At 42.2% G+C, this 15,934-nt stretch overlaps 1 protein-coding gene across 1 annotated transcript in view; it reads right to left on the reverse strand.

Moving 5' to 3' along the window:
* Positions 1 to 15,934, reverse strand: part of LOC125897542 (MAM domain-containing glycosylphosphatidylinositol anchor protein 2-like) — a gene marked incomplete at its 3' end in the record, with an annotated part of 62,176 nt that overhangs the window by 15,648 nt on the left and 30,594 nt on the right. The window contains exons 5-6 of the mRNA XM_049590947.1: positions 5,175 to 5,285; positions 2,185 to 2,434 (exon numbers count right to left, since the gene is read on the reverse strand). Coding sequence (XP_049446904.1) covers positions 2,185 to 2,434; positions 5,175 to 5,285 — 361 coding nt within the window. The remainder of the gene's footprint in view (positions 1 to 2,184; positions 2,435 to 5,174; positions 5,286 to 15,934) is intronic.

Genomic DNA, 15,934 nt, shown 5'->3' on the forward strand with positions numbered 1-15,934 from the left:
AGCAGCTGTAATACAGACTGCAATGTAACCACTCAGGGCATGTTCACACATCAATTTACATCCACTTTAAGTGTCTGTTTTTGTCACTGACAGGCTCAGATTGTTGTGATAAATGTCTGATAACATTATAGAAAGGATCCCTGCAGAGACAGACCATTTTGTTCAAGAAAAAGATTGTTTTTGATTAACCAGAAACAGCCCCAAAATCTCTATCGCCAAACCCACCAGACTCCATTTAAATAAACAGTAATTTTAGCGTGTATAGAGGCAGCATGTTTTCACATCTAACTGGGTGAATTAATGGTTTATTTCAACCAATCCAGAGTTGATGATTGTTGGACCAGTGGGAAGACCAATCAACATTGTTTTGTGAGTTTTATTTTGTTTCCATCCACTTTGGATAAAGTGTATTTTACACTGGTAAAATTACTGTTTCTTTAAATGGAGTCTGGTGGGTTTGGCTATGGCTGTTTCTGGTATTTTAAAAAAGGTTGTTACTCTTTAACAAGAAGGTCTGTCTGTAGGGATCATCTCCATTTTGTTGTCAAACACCTGGAATAACACTCTGAGCCTATCAGTGGCAAAAACAAGTACTTTTATTGGACATACAGTGACCACGCACAAACCCCAAGTGGTGGGGCAATAAAGTTGATTTGATTTGATTTGATTGGTTACATTGCAGCCTTTGTTATGGCTGCCAGCTGCAATGCTCTCGCCATTATTGGACTAATTTAAAAAACTGGTTTCCCCATCAGTCACTCAAGAAACAAAAATATGGGCAAATAAAAGTCCAGGTGTAGAAATACCCTTTTACTTTTGATAATTTGAGTTTCTGAGGCTTCTGAGACTTAAGCTACCACGCCAGCACAATGGTGATGAAGTTTTGTCTACACCACTAAAGCAATAAAATACTTTAATTTGAAACAAAAAACAACCCAGAAAAATAAGTTTTTCCTTTCACCAAAAAATGTCCAGGTTTTATGCGGGATTCATACTTCTGCATCGAATCAACACCATACCTGATGTGCACCTCCCCAGAAACATAATTATAGTCATGACAATGCAGACCTCCTGTCTATTTTTATAAGCTGAAACCATTTCCCTCAGTGGTAATGAAGCTTTTATTTAATTTCACAGATAAGAAACAATAAATTGTGAAGACAATAAAGCCTCCACTAAAATAGCACTTTAAGTCTTGTGTGTGATTTATCCTGGCTTCATATGAGCAGAGAAAATCTCTGCTAGTCGCTAGGCTAATTTATACAATGTAAAATGCCATAGGCTTGTGCTAATAACGTTAGCATGTTGCATGTGTTTGGAAAACGTGTTTAGTATAAGACAGTTGTTTTGTCAGTGAACCTTGTGAGCTGTAATGGAGTCAATTTTTATAACGTTACCTTTGTTAAATGTTGCTGTTGTCCCTGGCTTCATAAGAGTAGAGGAAGTCTGCTAGCTGCTAGGCTAATTTATACAATGTAAAATGCCATAGGCTTGTGCTAATAACGTTAGCATGTTGTATTTGTGGGGAAAATGTGTCCAGATAAAGACAAGTGTTTGTCTGTGAATGCTGCGAGTTATAGTGAAGCTGATTTGTGTACTTGTGTTTGAAACAGTCTCTATTAAGCCATGTTTAATGAGTGTTTAATGTGTGTTTAATGTGTGTTTAAATCAACTAAACTTTACAGCACTTCACAGAAACCTCCGTCGCCAACTAGTGTTTTGGACATAGAGCTGACGCACAAGTATAAATCCCGTTTTAGTCTTGATAATCCAAAGACCTCACTGTCTTATTGAGTTACTGATGCTTTAAATATCACAGACAAAACTCAGTTCACCACCATTGTGTTGGGATGCAGAATCCTCAGCTGCAGATAAGAGAACGTTTCTCCATTGCTTTATACCACACAAGCTAGGTTGAAAACATGATTTGGGTGAACCTACCATTTAAAGGAGAGATTGTTTTAATTATTGCCACTATTCCTATCAGTCAAAAACCAACTGGTTAAAAATAAGTCCTGAGCCCCTCAGTCTAAGAAACACTGCCACAGTTTTTTCCTTCCCTTTGTCACTTGGCATTGCCAGTCTCTCATGATCTTAGAAAGCATGTGTGTATGACTAAAGTGGGTACAAGATGTCGAACGTGTCGAATGTGTTGGGGGAGGTGTGTAGATGCGTCACTGACACAAAGGGGTGTGAGGCTCACCAGTTGTGGAAGAGATGTTGACGTCAATGCTGATCTCTGGGATGCCGCCTCCCTTCAGCGCCGCCACACAGGTGTATGTGCCGAAGTCAGTGAACTTGAGGTCTATGATGTCCAGGTTGGTGGTCCCGGGGGAGATGTCGGGGTCCGTCTGGGTGATGACCATACGCTCGGAGCTCCGCAGGGCACGGCCATTCTTCAGCCAGCTGAAAGTCAGCTCCTCTGGGGGGTGGCCTCCACCTGCAACGCTCAGCATGTCGTTATTTGTGACTTACTAAAATCTGTCATTATATCATACTGTCACTGTGGGGCTCCTAATCTGCTACGTAAATACCAACCCCCTGGAATACATGACATCGCGATGGGGTCTAATCATCAAAGACTTTTCACATTTCTCATACTTATGTGCTCATGTAGATAAATATTCTTTTCTCTCAGAATGAGTCTCTCCCGATTGAAATAACGTTACGTGGGATCTGCCGGTCGACCAACGTGTCCCGGTGGCGCAATAAATGTCACGAATCTATCAATCAACCAGTCTTAGATTGTCACTGCACACATCTGTCAACAGTTTGGGTGATCTCAGCTTGCCTCCAGCTCAAGGATGGATTAGGCCTGAAGTTGTGAGCTGCAGTCTATCTGCAGAATTTGTAATAGTGTTACGGTTAAAGGATAAACCTCCGTGTGTTTATGTTTCTGCACTGTTTTATCACTTTTATTTCATTAGGCCTGTCGTAATATCTGAGAAACAGTTATTTTATTTTACTCTCACAACAGAGGGAAAACCGACTCGTGCTGCCTGATCTCAAGTCCTGTGGAGGCTGCATTAAATGCACTTATCAAAACGTATCTATTGTGTTTCATTGTTGCACCACTTACTTATCATCACAGCGGTACAATCATAGATAAAATCTGACAGTCGTCTTGTCCCACACCTTGCCACAGCAACACTAATATAATGCAGCTATGTGCGCATTAAAAAGAGAACTGAAGCAGATATTTAAAGGTAAGGCAGAAGTTAATGTCCCCAGTAACTAATTACTAACAGTGGGGGAAAAAATCGATACAGCAAAGTGTCGCGATATTTATGTGTGGCAATATCGTATCATCACAAAGCTGAGGTCGCCTCCTTGAATAATAAAATCAATTGCTTTTTCATTCCACTAGATACATTTTGCCGCAAATAAAATGACTCAAGTGAGATGAACACACTGAAAATCTCTTATTAGGGGCCTTAAACATGCCACATTTTTCCTCCGCTCAAATTCATTGTTTTCAATGTAGACACACAGCAGGCACACTCCAACGCCAGAGCAACGCTGTCACTTGCGTAGCCTGAGATAAACCGAGTTCAACTCTTGGAACGCAACAGCGTACTAGGGTTGGGTCGGTATGAGAAGAAAACAGTCCGGTTTTTGGAAAAACCGCATCAAGTTGGTAATACTGGATTTTCGCCACTTGGGGGCGCAATTGACTCATTTAAAATTAAAAACGACCTTAGAACAACAGAGTGACAGTAACACGTTGTTTCTTTTATTCCTTACAAATAAATTTTGCAGCTTACTCAATCAGTGTAAACAAGGGTTGCCTCCTTCGTCTGGCTCAAAGCCAAAGTGTTGCCATAGTGGAGCATTCTTTGATTTCGTCGAGACTAAATTGTCCGCCATTATCGACTCCCCGTCACTATTAAACAAACTCCAGGCTACAGTAGAGACACATGCGCACTCGCACCTCCTAGCTCAGTCCCCGCCCCACCCCTCTCTCTCTCCTCCTGCTTGCTGTGCACTTGGCAAAGAGGCAGACACAGGTGCTCACAGACTCGGGCGTACTATAAGTGGAGTGGACTCCATGTAAAAATGTCCATGAAAAATCCCCACGATGTGAAAAATACATGCCGAACAGTCTTTTGTGTGACACTGGTGCGCAGAGCGGAGTCCGCGCAGTCGTGCTTTGTGCGCACAGGGCTTGCGGACGTCCACTTTTACCAGGCGGACCTCCGTGGCGTCCACTCCGTGTACGTTCCGCCCGAATATGCCGTCCGGTTGGTGTCAAAAAAAAAAACCCCGTCCAAGACGGAGTACCGAACCGAATTGGTATTACTGAGAGCCGACCCAACCCAAGCGCGCACAGCATGTCATGTGACAAGGACCAACCAATCACAGCCAACAGATATCTTCCTTCTTCCGTAAATATCAATCTGTGATAAATGTGTAAAAGTTGGTCATTTTGGTGCAGGGCTGGACGACAGGCCCACTCCTGTATCAACAGCTCCTGGAGGAAGATCAGCTCTGCACTCAAGATTTCAGGTAAACAGGCCATGATATGGTGCTTGTTAAGGTTGCTTAGCAACCTCACACGCAGCCTGCCTCCAAGGCACAAAAGTAGCACCCAGCGCCTGACCTCATGTTTTCCAGGCAGTTAATAATGCGGCATGTGTACAACCCCTTTGATAAAACAAGTTTTCTTTCAGGGACATAATTTACAGTTGAAAAAAGTTAATTAATCGCAGTATATTTTATCGCAATACTCAGCGTTCGTAACATATCGCTGTTGTATTGTATACTTAAGTATCATGATAATATCGTATTGTGGAGCCTCTGATAATTCCCAGCCATACAAACTACCTTTATACGCAGTAATTCAATTACTTTTGAGAGAAGTAACTGGTATTTGCAACTAACTTGCACAACGCTGATGATAACATAACGCAGTACAGCTTCTGCTTCAGACGTGACCGTTGTAATCAATGATGACAAAACACACATCTTGATATTCTTGACATTCGCTGGTCAAGAGTCTCGTAACTCCATTTGAGTTTGATTTCAGTAAAATAATAATAACATATGCAAGTATCTCACCAGATACTGAAACACAACAACAGCACAGTGATCAATGATTTTAAAAACAGATTTTTTACATTCCCTGAAGAACAAGGTTTCTGCCCCACAGTGACAATGGATGTGTGTGTGTTTACTTTGCCAGTGCAACAATACCTGACATGATATCTTGACCTCACGTCCGATCTGGATGTTGTCGTCATTGTGGTAGGGGTCAGGAGTGATCCAGAACCGCCCCTTTTTCAAAGCTGCGAAGACAGAATCCATTTCATTAGAACACGAGTTACATTTGTTTCTCCTGCAAAGTCTGCCGCACGACGCTGCAACAAACCCCGAGACACTTACTGCAGGTTATGGCTCTGCTTGTCATATTGATATGATTTCCGAGATGTAATCCCAAAGACAGGAGTTTATGGATTTTTAAATAGATTTTTTACTTTGCTCAACGTCCACACTCGGGCTGTAAGTTGCTGTTATGCATCTCCAGTGAATGAACTGTAAACCTGACTGTTGTTACTCAGCCTTTGAGGACTTTGTTCAAATGCAGAGGAAGACTGGGTAGTGTCACAGCTTCTTAACGTGAGCGCAGCACCGTGAGCAAAACATTTTTCTTGCTCATCCAGATGTGTCACTTCAGTAGTGGGGTCGTGGATTCATAAAAAGTAGTATTAAACTGGGAGTGTAAGAGTAGACATGAATATGACAACTGTAACTGTTCTTCTAAAACAACAACTGAAGGTTTAGCTTTTGATGGCGCTGACGGGTCAAACAGAGAACTCAACAGATGAAGCAGAATCATATGTTTGTGTTTGAAGACGAAAGCTTTGAATCAACATTAATATTGATGGCTATGGGCCGAAGAATCCTACAGCATTCGAGCAGGTTCACACAAACTCACACACACACTCGTAAACCCACGCGCAAACACACACTGTGAAATTGGAGAGATACCTAACAAAATATCCACCATTTCTAATCCAATTTGGTTTGCAAACTCCATTTTCAAAGCGTAGCTCCTCGGAACACAAAAAAAGAAGATGATTTCATTATAATGCATGCTGTATTGGTTCCAAACCCTGCACCTACTGTTCATCTCCTCAGCATAAAAAAAAAAAAAAAAAAGCTGACGGCACCATGGAAATCTTTTCATCTAGCAATTCCCGAGTGACATTATCATATTCAGTTTGGTAAAGGGAAAACGAAAACAAAACCTGCGTGTCAGATTTAAACACAGGAAATTGAATGTGCAAAACATTGTGATGCCTGCCGAGCTGCGCACTGAGGGGAGAGACGAGTGACACACGCCTCCTTGACATGATCTTCCTCCTCGCGTTTGAAATCAGCGTCGGCAGGCAAAGAATCCTATTTCTGACGCATGTCAGATACAAATATTACAAATCGTGTCGACACACAAAAGTCTCGCAAACACCGCTCTGCATTTGCATTCTTTCCTGAATGCCATATATTCTTATTCTGCCTATCAATCAAGTTGTATATATACCAGTGGTGCTAGCATGGAAACTGTGGCAATTAACATAATATGGTAAGCAGCATATGTCTGTGACCTTTAAGAATGTGAGGATAATACAAGGCATTACCTACAACCCACGCTCATTTCCCATTTGGGCTCTGCTCTGCATCGCAGCGTACACCTCCTACATACACGGCAAGATTCAATTTCCTTTAAGCCAACAAACCCAGTATAAGGTTAATGAGTCCAACACGAAGTCAGTGGTGGAAGCCATTACTGTAAGGAAAGAGATTTCCTTCAATCACACGTCAGCCAGCGAAAACACCCCGACAGAGTTGTAGTTCTATCATGACAGTTTGAAAAGGCTTTAGTGTCTCCGCGACATCCTCACCAGAGTTGGGAGCTGTCTCTTAAGAAAGCATTATCTCATCCACAAACACACACATATGGATTTCCACGAGCCATTGTGCTGTCACAGGTGACAGCGGATAAACATGCCGATTCTTTCAGCTCAGGTATATTCTTCACTCAATTTAAAGAAGCGTGGCACAAGCAGGCGCTACACAATCAGCGACCCGGCTCTGCTTCGCTGTGGGGCCAGATTTCATCTTGTTTGTGAAACCATCCTCTTCAGTTGGTTTTTGCTGGTATGAACAGCCACACGGGGAGCGTAAAGCAGCCAAACAAATAATTGTCTGGAAAAAAATGTTGGCACAGTAAGGCTAAATAAAGAGCTTCCCACATCACTGATGGTCTGTCCTTTACTACAAGGACTGCACACTGCCATGTCTGTAAATGGTACATGTGATTGCCTTCTTGCACAAACGCCAATTACAGAGTGATTGCTTGGTTCAAAGCAGCGACTGCACTGTATATATTTATATATGGGTGGTTGGTTGGCTTACTTTGAGATAGATCTGGTCAGTAGCCAGGTGCAGACTGGCCTTTGCAGGGTTTTTCCTGGCTTAAAATAAGGCGGAGGTGGTGCCATCCTGATTATGTGCACACAAGTGCATGTGACTCAAGGAAACATTTTTACAAGCAATGCGTTGTAGGAGTTTTATTAAATCTGTGACTGAAAGAATATTTTACTTCCTATTTTAAATCATTTGCTTTAATCAGAAGGTGCAGTTATCTTCTCATGTAAGTAATAGTCTGTTTGAACTTTTGCACTGATAAAAAAAATAGTCTATTTCCTTACATTCGACTAGTGTAAACAGTATAAGACAGCGTTCGGAGACACACATAGAGGCACATGGAGAAGCACTCACAAATGGAGTTCGACTGCCTTTTGATAGAAAACTATCATCGAACTGCAAGAAAGAAACCTTTTGTTTTATTAAGTGATTTTCTAACAGGTTGTGTTTGGACCCAAATGCAGCAAACAGGAAGCCAGGAACAGTTGGAATGACACTCAATGCCACAACTCAGCAGGTACAGGGCAGGGCAGGGCAGGTAATCAGCACATTACAGTTCAAGACTCCAGCGAAGTCTCTCTACAAAGTCTCTGGCAGCCTGGCTGGGTTGGCAGGCCAAACTGGGGAAACAGGTGAGTGGGTGGTGAGGTTTGCCCAAACACACACGCTGCTCAGTTCAATGTCAGGCAACAGTACCGTGTAGGAGCAGGCGGAAGACGAGCCGTGGTGGAACCAGGTAAGACCACAGTCCAAGCAGATGAAGCAGTAGGGGAGAGGTAGAAGGCAGGTTGAAGCCAGGCAGAAGATTGAGAAGCCAGCAGGTAGGTGCTCACAAGACGCCCACACAGTGGTGAGTGTGGGGACACTGTGAAAGTCTCTTGACCACAGGAAACCATGCTTAAGGCCCATTTCCACTGAAAAAGTTCCTGGTACTATTTGGGGGGCAGGAACTTTACGGGAACGTCCTCTCACTCGGCCCTCTCAACCGCCGTGTCTCCGCTGTGCGGCGGAGTAGGAGGAAGGTTCCTGTAAAGTTACCGGGCTCTGGATGTGACGTAATCATTGCCCGACCATTTTGACCGGGGCGACACGGCAAAGAAACAAACAAAGAAGAAGAACAACAAAGAAGAAAAGCAGAAGTAAGAAGATGAAGAAAGCAGGCATAAGAAAGACGATTATCAACATGAAAGGAGCTGAGGTGGTTGCTGGGTTTCTGGCGTGTCTCTTCGTTTACATGGCGGTGGAAGCTATGGAAGCAGAGGAGAGGACGTCTGCTGAGTTTTAACAATGCCGGCTATTTTGTCACTTTCTGTTGACGTCACATCCCGCCTTGAGTATATCCAATTGGCACCAAATAAACCCCAAGCCCCAGCCAGGAGTTTTTTGGGCCATTCTGAGTACCTACATCGAGGCTGGGACTTCTTTAGCCCCTGCAAAAGTTCTAGAACTCTGTCCTTCGGGGGAAGTTCCTGCGGTGGAAACGGGCCTTTAGACTGTTGCGCTGTCGTTGGACGGAAACGCCAAGCAGCCACAGGCAAAAAGGAACCGAGGATGTGGAAGCAGATCTCAAGGTTGGGGAAAGAGGGCTGGTGCGTTTACCAGGAATTAGACAGGAAGGTCAGAGACTGGAAATCAGTCTGGAGTATAGCGCTCGAGAGCCCTTCATGAGTGGCAAAGAACAATCTGGCAAAGAGTGTCTTTGAAGCTGGGGTATATGTACCGTTTGTGAGTAATAAGGAACAGGTGAACTGAGTTGCCTTGATGAGATCGGCATAAGAAGGCAGAAGTGAGCAGGTGACTACTAATGCAGGACTGTGACAGATTTTTGGGCGTGGTGGCAAAGAACTAACGATACAAATAAACAGACTGTGTTAGGTTTTTTTTTATTAATGATTTAATTTTGCTGTGCCAGTTCGAATTTGGTAAATCACATTGGAGCCACTTGACAGCAAATTCTAGATCTGCCTTCTGTCGCCTCTCCGCTCATGTCAGCGGGTTCAAACAATCTGCAGATATTTAGCTGTGGAGTCTCAAGTAAAATAAACGGAGACATGAAACATGATGTTCTTGCTGGTGGCTGAAACACTTCTAAAGTCAGCAGATAATATTTGAAGTTCTATTAATATTTGTATTGTTGCTGACAGTTTTAGTTCTTTGAGATACATTTTATTTGCCTAAATTAAATTTAAAATCACAGTCACACATTTAGAGTGACACTTCTATAATCTCAATACAATTATCTTTCTACTTTTGCATAATGTGTGTAACACATCTCCCCTCTGTCGATGTGTTTACTCTGTATCAGCACTTTCCACTCACCACCATGACTGATAAACTTAAACTGACATACATATGCTCATTAAGGAGGTCACAGCTCCAGGTAGGCATGAATTTTGAGTTTGCTTCAGAGGTAAATATCAATATGTTTAACAGCACATTCATGTTTTCAGCAGAAAACACAAAGAGGAGCTGGCTTAAAGAGAACTTTACTGATTTTCAATAAACTCTGTATCATAACAATTTGCCAGATGACGCAAAACACTTCACTTGGTGGAGTCTCCCTGGCTCTCAGGCTGTTGCTTGAACTATAGGCTGTATTTTTGTATTACTTGCCACACCTGCTGCCACCACGGACACAAAGAGTATAGAAATGGAACATGAGATAGACTCGCCCCTTTCTCTCAAACTCAGACCAAACTCTGATCAAACGTTAAAAAAAGGCAGTGCTGATAAAACAGAAACCAAGATGTTACTGCACTGCGTATTTCTCACTCAGAACATTCAGAAACACATTTTAGTGCTCTGTATAGCTGCATTAGTCAGAGTTAGTGAAGAGGAAATGGACGCCACACTGTTTCCTGCATAGTTAAAAACAGAGGCTGAAAAAAACTGACATCAATTAAGCGGCACCGATCAAATATAAATCAAGATTCTGTTACTGAGTTGCCTATTTCTTGCCTTATGTTTTCAGACAAGTTCCAGCTTACCATTTAACTGTGACAGAAGATTGTTTGTTACTAGCCAACCAGCATTGTGTCAAACAGACAAGTTTGCATTACGTTACCTACCTGCCACAGCCCTTTACGTCCGTTGTCCCTGATCATCAAATTTCAAAAGTATTCTACTTCACAGACAGCCCAGTTTTATGAAAACACTATCTCTCTGGTGGTGAAATACATCTTTAAGAATGTTTTAAGAAGGGACTTAAAAGAGACTGCCGACTCGGCCGACCTGATTTCCTTAGGCAGACTGTTCCAGAGCCTCAGGGCCCTGACAGCAAACACTCCGTCCCCTTTAGTTTTCAGCCGAGCCTCTGGAACAGACAATAGACCTCTGGCTGAGGACATCCTGGCGTGTGTGGTACTAAGAGATCAGAGATATAGCTGAGAGAGAGACCATGAAGAGCCTTAAAAGTAATCAGTAAAATCTTAAACTCTATTCTAAAACAGACTGGGAGTCAGTGTAAAGAGGCTGAATCTGGAGCGATGTGATCACGTCTCTGGCAGCTGAATTCTCAACAGTCTGGAGTCGATTAATACATTTTTGATTCAGGCAAGAAAAGAGGTTATTGCAGTGATCCAGGCATGATGGTAGAAGGCGTGTGAAATCGTCTCAGTGTCTTTAAAAGTTAAAATGGATTGTATATTTGAAATATTTCTAAAATGATAAAAACATGATTGCGCAGGCTCTGTGATGTGCTGCTCAAAAATAAACCAGACTCCAAGATTTCTTGCAACATTGAAATTCTGGTGCTGTGTATGTACACTTCACTGATCACTGGATGTGATGAATAAAACTTTGATGTCACCTAGAGCTTTGATCCTCCGCCCAAACCCAACTGGACCCAACTCAACCTACCAGGTTCTGGCTGGACTGGGCCGTGATTTCTCTGAATTCTTTGGACTGAGTTTGTGGTTTCTACCACAACCCTTTATTTCAGTTGAGCAAGAATGCTTCGTGCTACAATCAATGCATAAATTGAATATTCACATTTGACTATTGTCTCAGTGCTGTCTGAATCATGTCACCGGCAGCAGTTGCCTAGAGAAGTCCTGACTCCTTCCTGTCTTTAGTGAGGAGAGATATCATAAAATCTCTGTTTAATATAAATGGCATTTGACAGTTTTTGGGCTGTGCTGAACATTCAATAGGAGAAGGCACATCGGAGATTGTGTCACAAATGTCTGTTACCGCACTGATAAGACTTTAGTTGACTTGAGATTGCAATAAATATTTTAACTTAACATTTTTATTATATTTTACAATGGAAATTTGGTTTGTAATTGGGCTAGGGCCGTGGTTCAGGCTTGGGCTTGGACAGAAACTGTGTGGTTCACGCAGGATTGGGCCTGATTTTTTGGGGCTGATCAAAACTCTAATATCACCCATGGTCCCTTCAGTCCTATCACAACATAGTATGGACCACCTGCACTTGATTTAATGGCTGAGCCGATGAGTATATATGCACAAATCATGGATTAGGGCTTCATTCATGAAGTGGGAATTGTCTCTCAAACAGCAGCACATGTGAGCTCCATCTAAAGACAACTTGACTCAGAAGTGTTACATCATTTGCCCTTTTAAAAATCTCTTTATTACCATCCACTTCACATCCCTGAACTTTAACTGACGACTGACTGGTCTGGTTGATGTGAGTGAAAACAGTGAAAGGAGGAAACAGGGCACAGTCACTGGCTTATGTTTTATACTCCCAGTTAGTAATGTGTTTCAAGGTTTTTTTCACAACAAAAGTATGAGTAGTTATGTCAAAAAAACACCTGCTGCTGCAAAATAACCTTAGAAAAGTCAATTAGTGTGGCTTTCATTGCTCACATTCATGAAGAACTGTGCGTTATCTCACTGTTTAACTATTTAAAATGGAGAGAACCCGAATGCATACAGACCTTCATAGTGTAGACATTGATAAATACAAGTCCAGCTTAAAGAGCTGCAAGCTCTCAGTGATATAAAGGATCTTGCTGCTGGCATCTGTGTTCCTGGTTGGCTTTACATATAAGATGCTGGTGCTGATTGATCTGGGTTTTGGATCAAACTGGAACTAAAACAATCACAGCGATCAAAGTTGCAGGTGTATGCTTTGTGTTGCTTTTCTGTATCCTTTACTGTCCAATGCTGTGTTCACACTACAAGCAACAAAGCAACAGGCTACAAGTCATTTTCAGTGGAAGCTGGTGAGACATGAAGCTACAAACTGACGCCTGACACTTGTTGCTGCGGACAGGCATGACGCTACAAACAAAAGTTGAGCTGGCCTCAACCTTTTCAGCGCACCAATGATGCAGTGAAGCATCAACCAATCATGTTTTTGTTTCTAGCTGTGGTCCTGTCTTATTTAGCTTAGTTAGCTGATGCTATGCTAGCTTTACGCAATGGGGCGGCAAAATGTGATGTCAAAATGGGGCTAAGAGATTGATCAAACACATACATTATATATGACATTCAATCAAGTTACTTCTTTGTGAGTAGCAGACACACACAAACCCGTGACGGTGTAACTACATTAACAAGTGCAACACTTCACCAGCAGCTCTGCAATTATGTGGCTGATTATGCTGTTGCATTGTTGCTCGTAGTGTAAACACAGTGTATGTCACAATGGTATGGCTCCATGTTATGTTACTGACAGATTTTACTTACTGATGTACACCTGTAAACCATGTGGATTTTTAAAAACAAACAGCAGAATAACTGCATCACGTTTGTGTGCGTACATGAACCCGTCAAGTTGTAGTTACAGTTTACGTCCATGTCTGCCCAGAGTCATCTGTAGCCGTGACAACTGATAATGTTTCAAATATGGATGTTGCTTCAAAGAAGCTAATTGTCTGAAACATGGATGAGAGAGTAATAAATTCATTATCTGATCAAACGTCTCTGCTTCTGTTCCTGAGTTATGATGTCACAGTGAAGTTGACCTTTGACCTTTTGGATGTTAAATGTCATCATAATCTTATCCTTTTAGACATTTATGTTAAATTTTGTCACAATTAATGTATGAATTCTCGAGTTATGGCCAAAAACATGTTTTTGAGGTCACAGTGACCTTTGACCACCAACTTCTAAGCAGCTCATCGCTTAGTCCAAGTGGACGTTTGTGCCAAAATCGAAGAAATTTCCTCAAGGTTTTAGGGATATCATGTTCACGAGAATGAGACGGATGGACTGACAATCTGAAATAAAAATGGAAATGGAAAACATAAAACTGAACAGAGTAGGAGCATATCATTAAAAACATACTTAGTCCAGCCAAGAAAGGCAAAATGAGGAGGTCCACAAAACCTGAAACCCCAGTGTCATGTGTAAAGTACGTCTCCTCCAGAGTGCATTCTCATATATTTCGAGGTGCATGCTCAGTAAACTACTCAACTTACATATATAGTATTCTCCATCTAGTTGCATATTTATAATGAACAAGCTGTGGACTCATCACTGACATAAGGCAGGAACAGATTACAGTCCACACTGACCTGGCTGCTCATGCTCCACTTTTTAATATCTATGATAATACCAGCACACCAAGGAGACTCGCTATATTATCATACTGATCAGAACATGTCACCGCCAAGCATCAGAGCTAACAGCAATTTTACTTTCATTTCTTTTTAAAACCCAGTGTCTGAATATCTGCAACCGCCTCTTTCTCACTGTGTTTAAGGTTGTGAAAAAATGTAGGCTTTGGAAAGGTCATTCGCAGAAAATTACAGGAAAGTAATGTTTCACTTCCTGAGCGTCAACTTTGTTGAGGAAAATAGTCTACCGTGCAAGGTGCAAAGGTGCATTTGCACACAGATTTTGATTAAGAAACCACAACCGCAGATTTTACCTACTCGGTAAACCAGGAGTAGAAATGTCTGGTTAAATCTCGATGGTCACCTTTCTGTTCCCTACTTTTCACACACTTCCTGTCGCGGTGACTCAGCCTCCCTTCATTTCCGCACAGAGCTGCAGTGCACGTCAAAATAGCCAGTGCTGCATATGCGCTCATGCATATTTCAGAATCGGTTCCCTCCCTGCCTTCTCCACATCCAAACCTCCTTTCCTGCAATTTTATCTGACCATAAATATTGAATAGCAAGTAGGTATTGCTGTAAATCGACTACATTTGTGTACACGAGAGATAAGTGGGCATTACTTCACCTGGTTGTAGTAAATTTTGCTGGACAGCTGCAGCGACTAAAATGGTGCCTGTTCCCTTATGCATGGAGGGAATCTAAAACTGGAGGTGTTTTAAGGGGGACTCTGGCGAGTGTGTGAGGTGAGAAGTGCAGAGTTGGTAGACTTTATCGGGTGACAGCGCACTGTCACTCTTCCTTCCCTGTTTCAGATAACCGATTCATGGCAGGAGTCGCATGAATCTTTAACGAGGGCTCTGCTCCGAAACAGAACTTTCCCATTTGCTCTGGAGGTAAACTGTGCCTCCGACTATTGTTTCACAATTTCCACAAGATCATTAATATCTTACAAGAGTGAGTGTGTATACAGTAGGAGTTACTGAGTCAGTATGTTCATAAGTATGCAACACTGCATGAAGGGTAGACACAATATCATGAGCACCTCTTCTGTACAATACAACAGCCCTGTAATAAACAGTAAGGTATGTTTATGAAGTTCATTTCTTGGAGCTTTCAGTTGTACCATATGGTTTTCATTAGTGGATCGAGTTTACTCAGTTGTAATCGAGATGGATCTGTTGAGCTCAGACTCAACTCCATGACAGCTGCGTAGGGGTGTGTATCTCTCCTTCTGAGACAACTTGACAGGTACCTAAATACACAGTTCACAATTGACAGTAAAAGCTTTGTTATCACTAGGCCTGTTACGAATACCATATTAAGGGATCCGAAGCCTCAGTGATATTCACCCATGAATTATCGAAGCTTTGACGGTATGCAATGTGACCTGGTCAGGGTGGGGAGGTAACAGTAATCAGTCATATTCACATACTAATCAGACACTTGCACCCAGGCTGACATTAGCAGGACTTCATGCTGCTGTGAAACAGAGTGACAGAAAGAAGGAAAGAGAAGGTGGACTATTGCAAGCACCGTTTGTGTAAGATACTAATTACTGGGTTGCATCATCAGATGTAAAGCAAGTGCTTCACTACAGTTGCCAGCCACTGCTTACCATCCACAATTTGTCTCAACTGTTCCTTATCCTTGTCGGACTGCCAATTTAACCTCTCTAACTCCGCCAGGATGCCGACGTCCTCGCCCACTCTGTTAACTGGTATCTCCCAGGCGCACTACGTCATCAAACCATGTGATGTTTGGTATTGCCGGATTCTCGACTCTCGACTTTTCAAAAATAACATTGTTTTTCTTTTATTTATTATGTATTTGGCACCAGAGCAGCCTAAACACACAAAGTCCAAAATTGCGATGAGTGGTGACAAGTCATGTCATGCCGACGGGAAAAGTTACAGGATTACTCACAATCTTATGTGGAGCTTTTATTAAAGGTAAGAGTCTCACTCCTGCCACTATTT

Source organism: Epinephelus fuscoguttatus, linkage group LG11 (assembly GCF_011397635.1).
Source record: "Epinephelus fuscoguttatus linkage group LG11, E.fuscoguttatus.final_Chr_v1".
NCBI lineage: Eukaryota > Metazoa > Chordata > Actinopteri > Perciformes > Serranidae > Epinephelus > Epinephelus fuscoguttatus.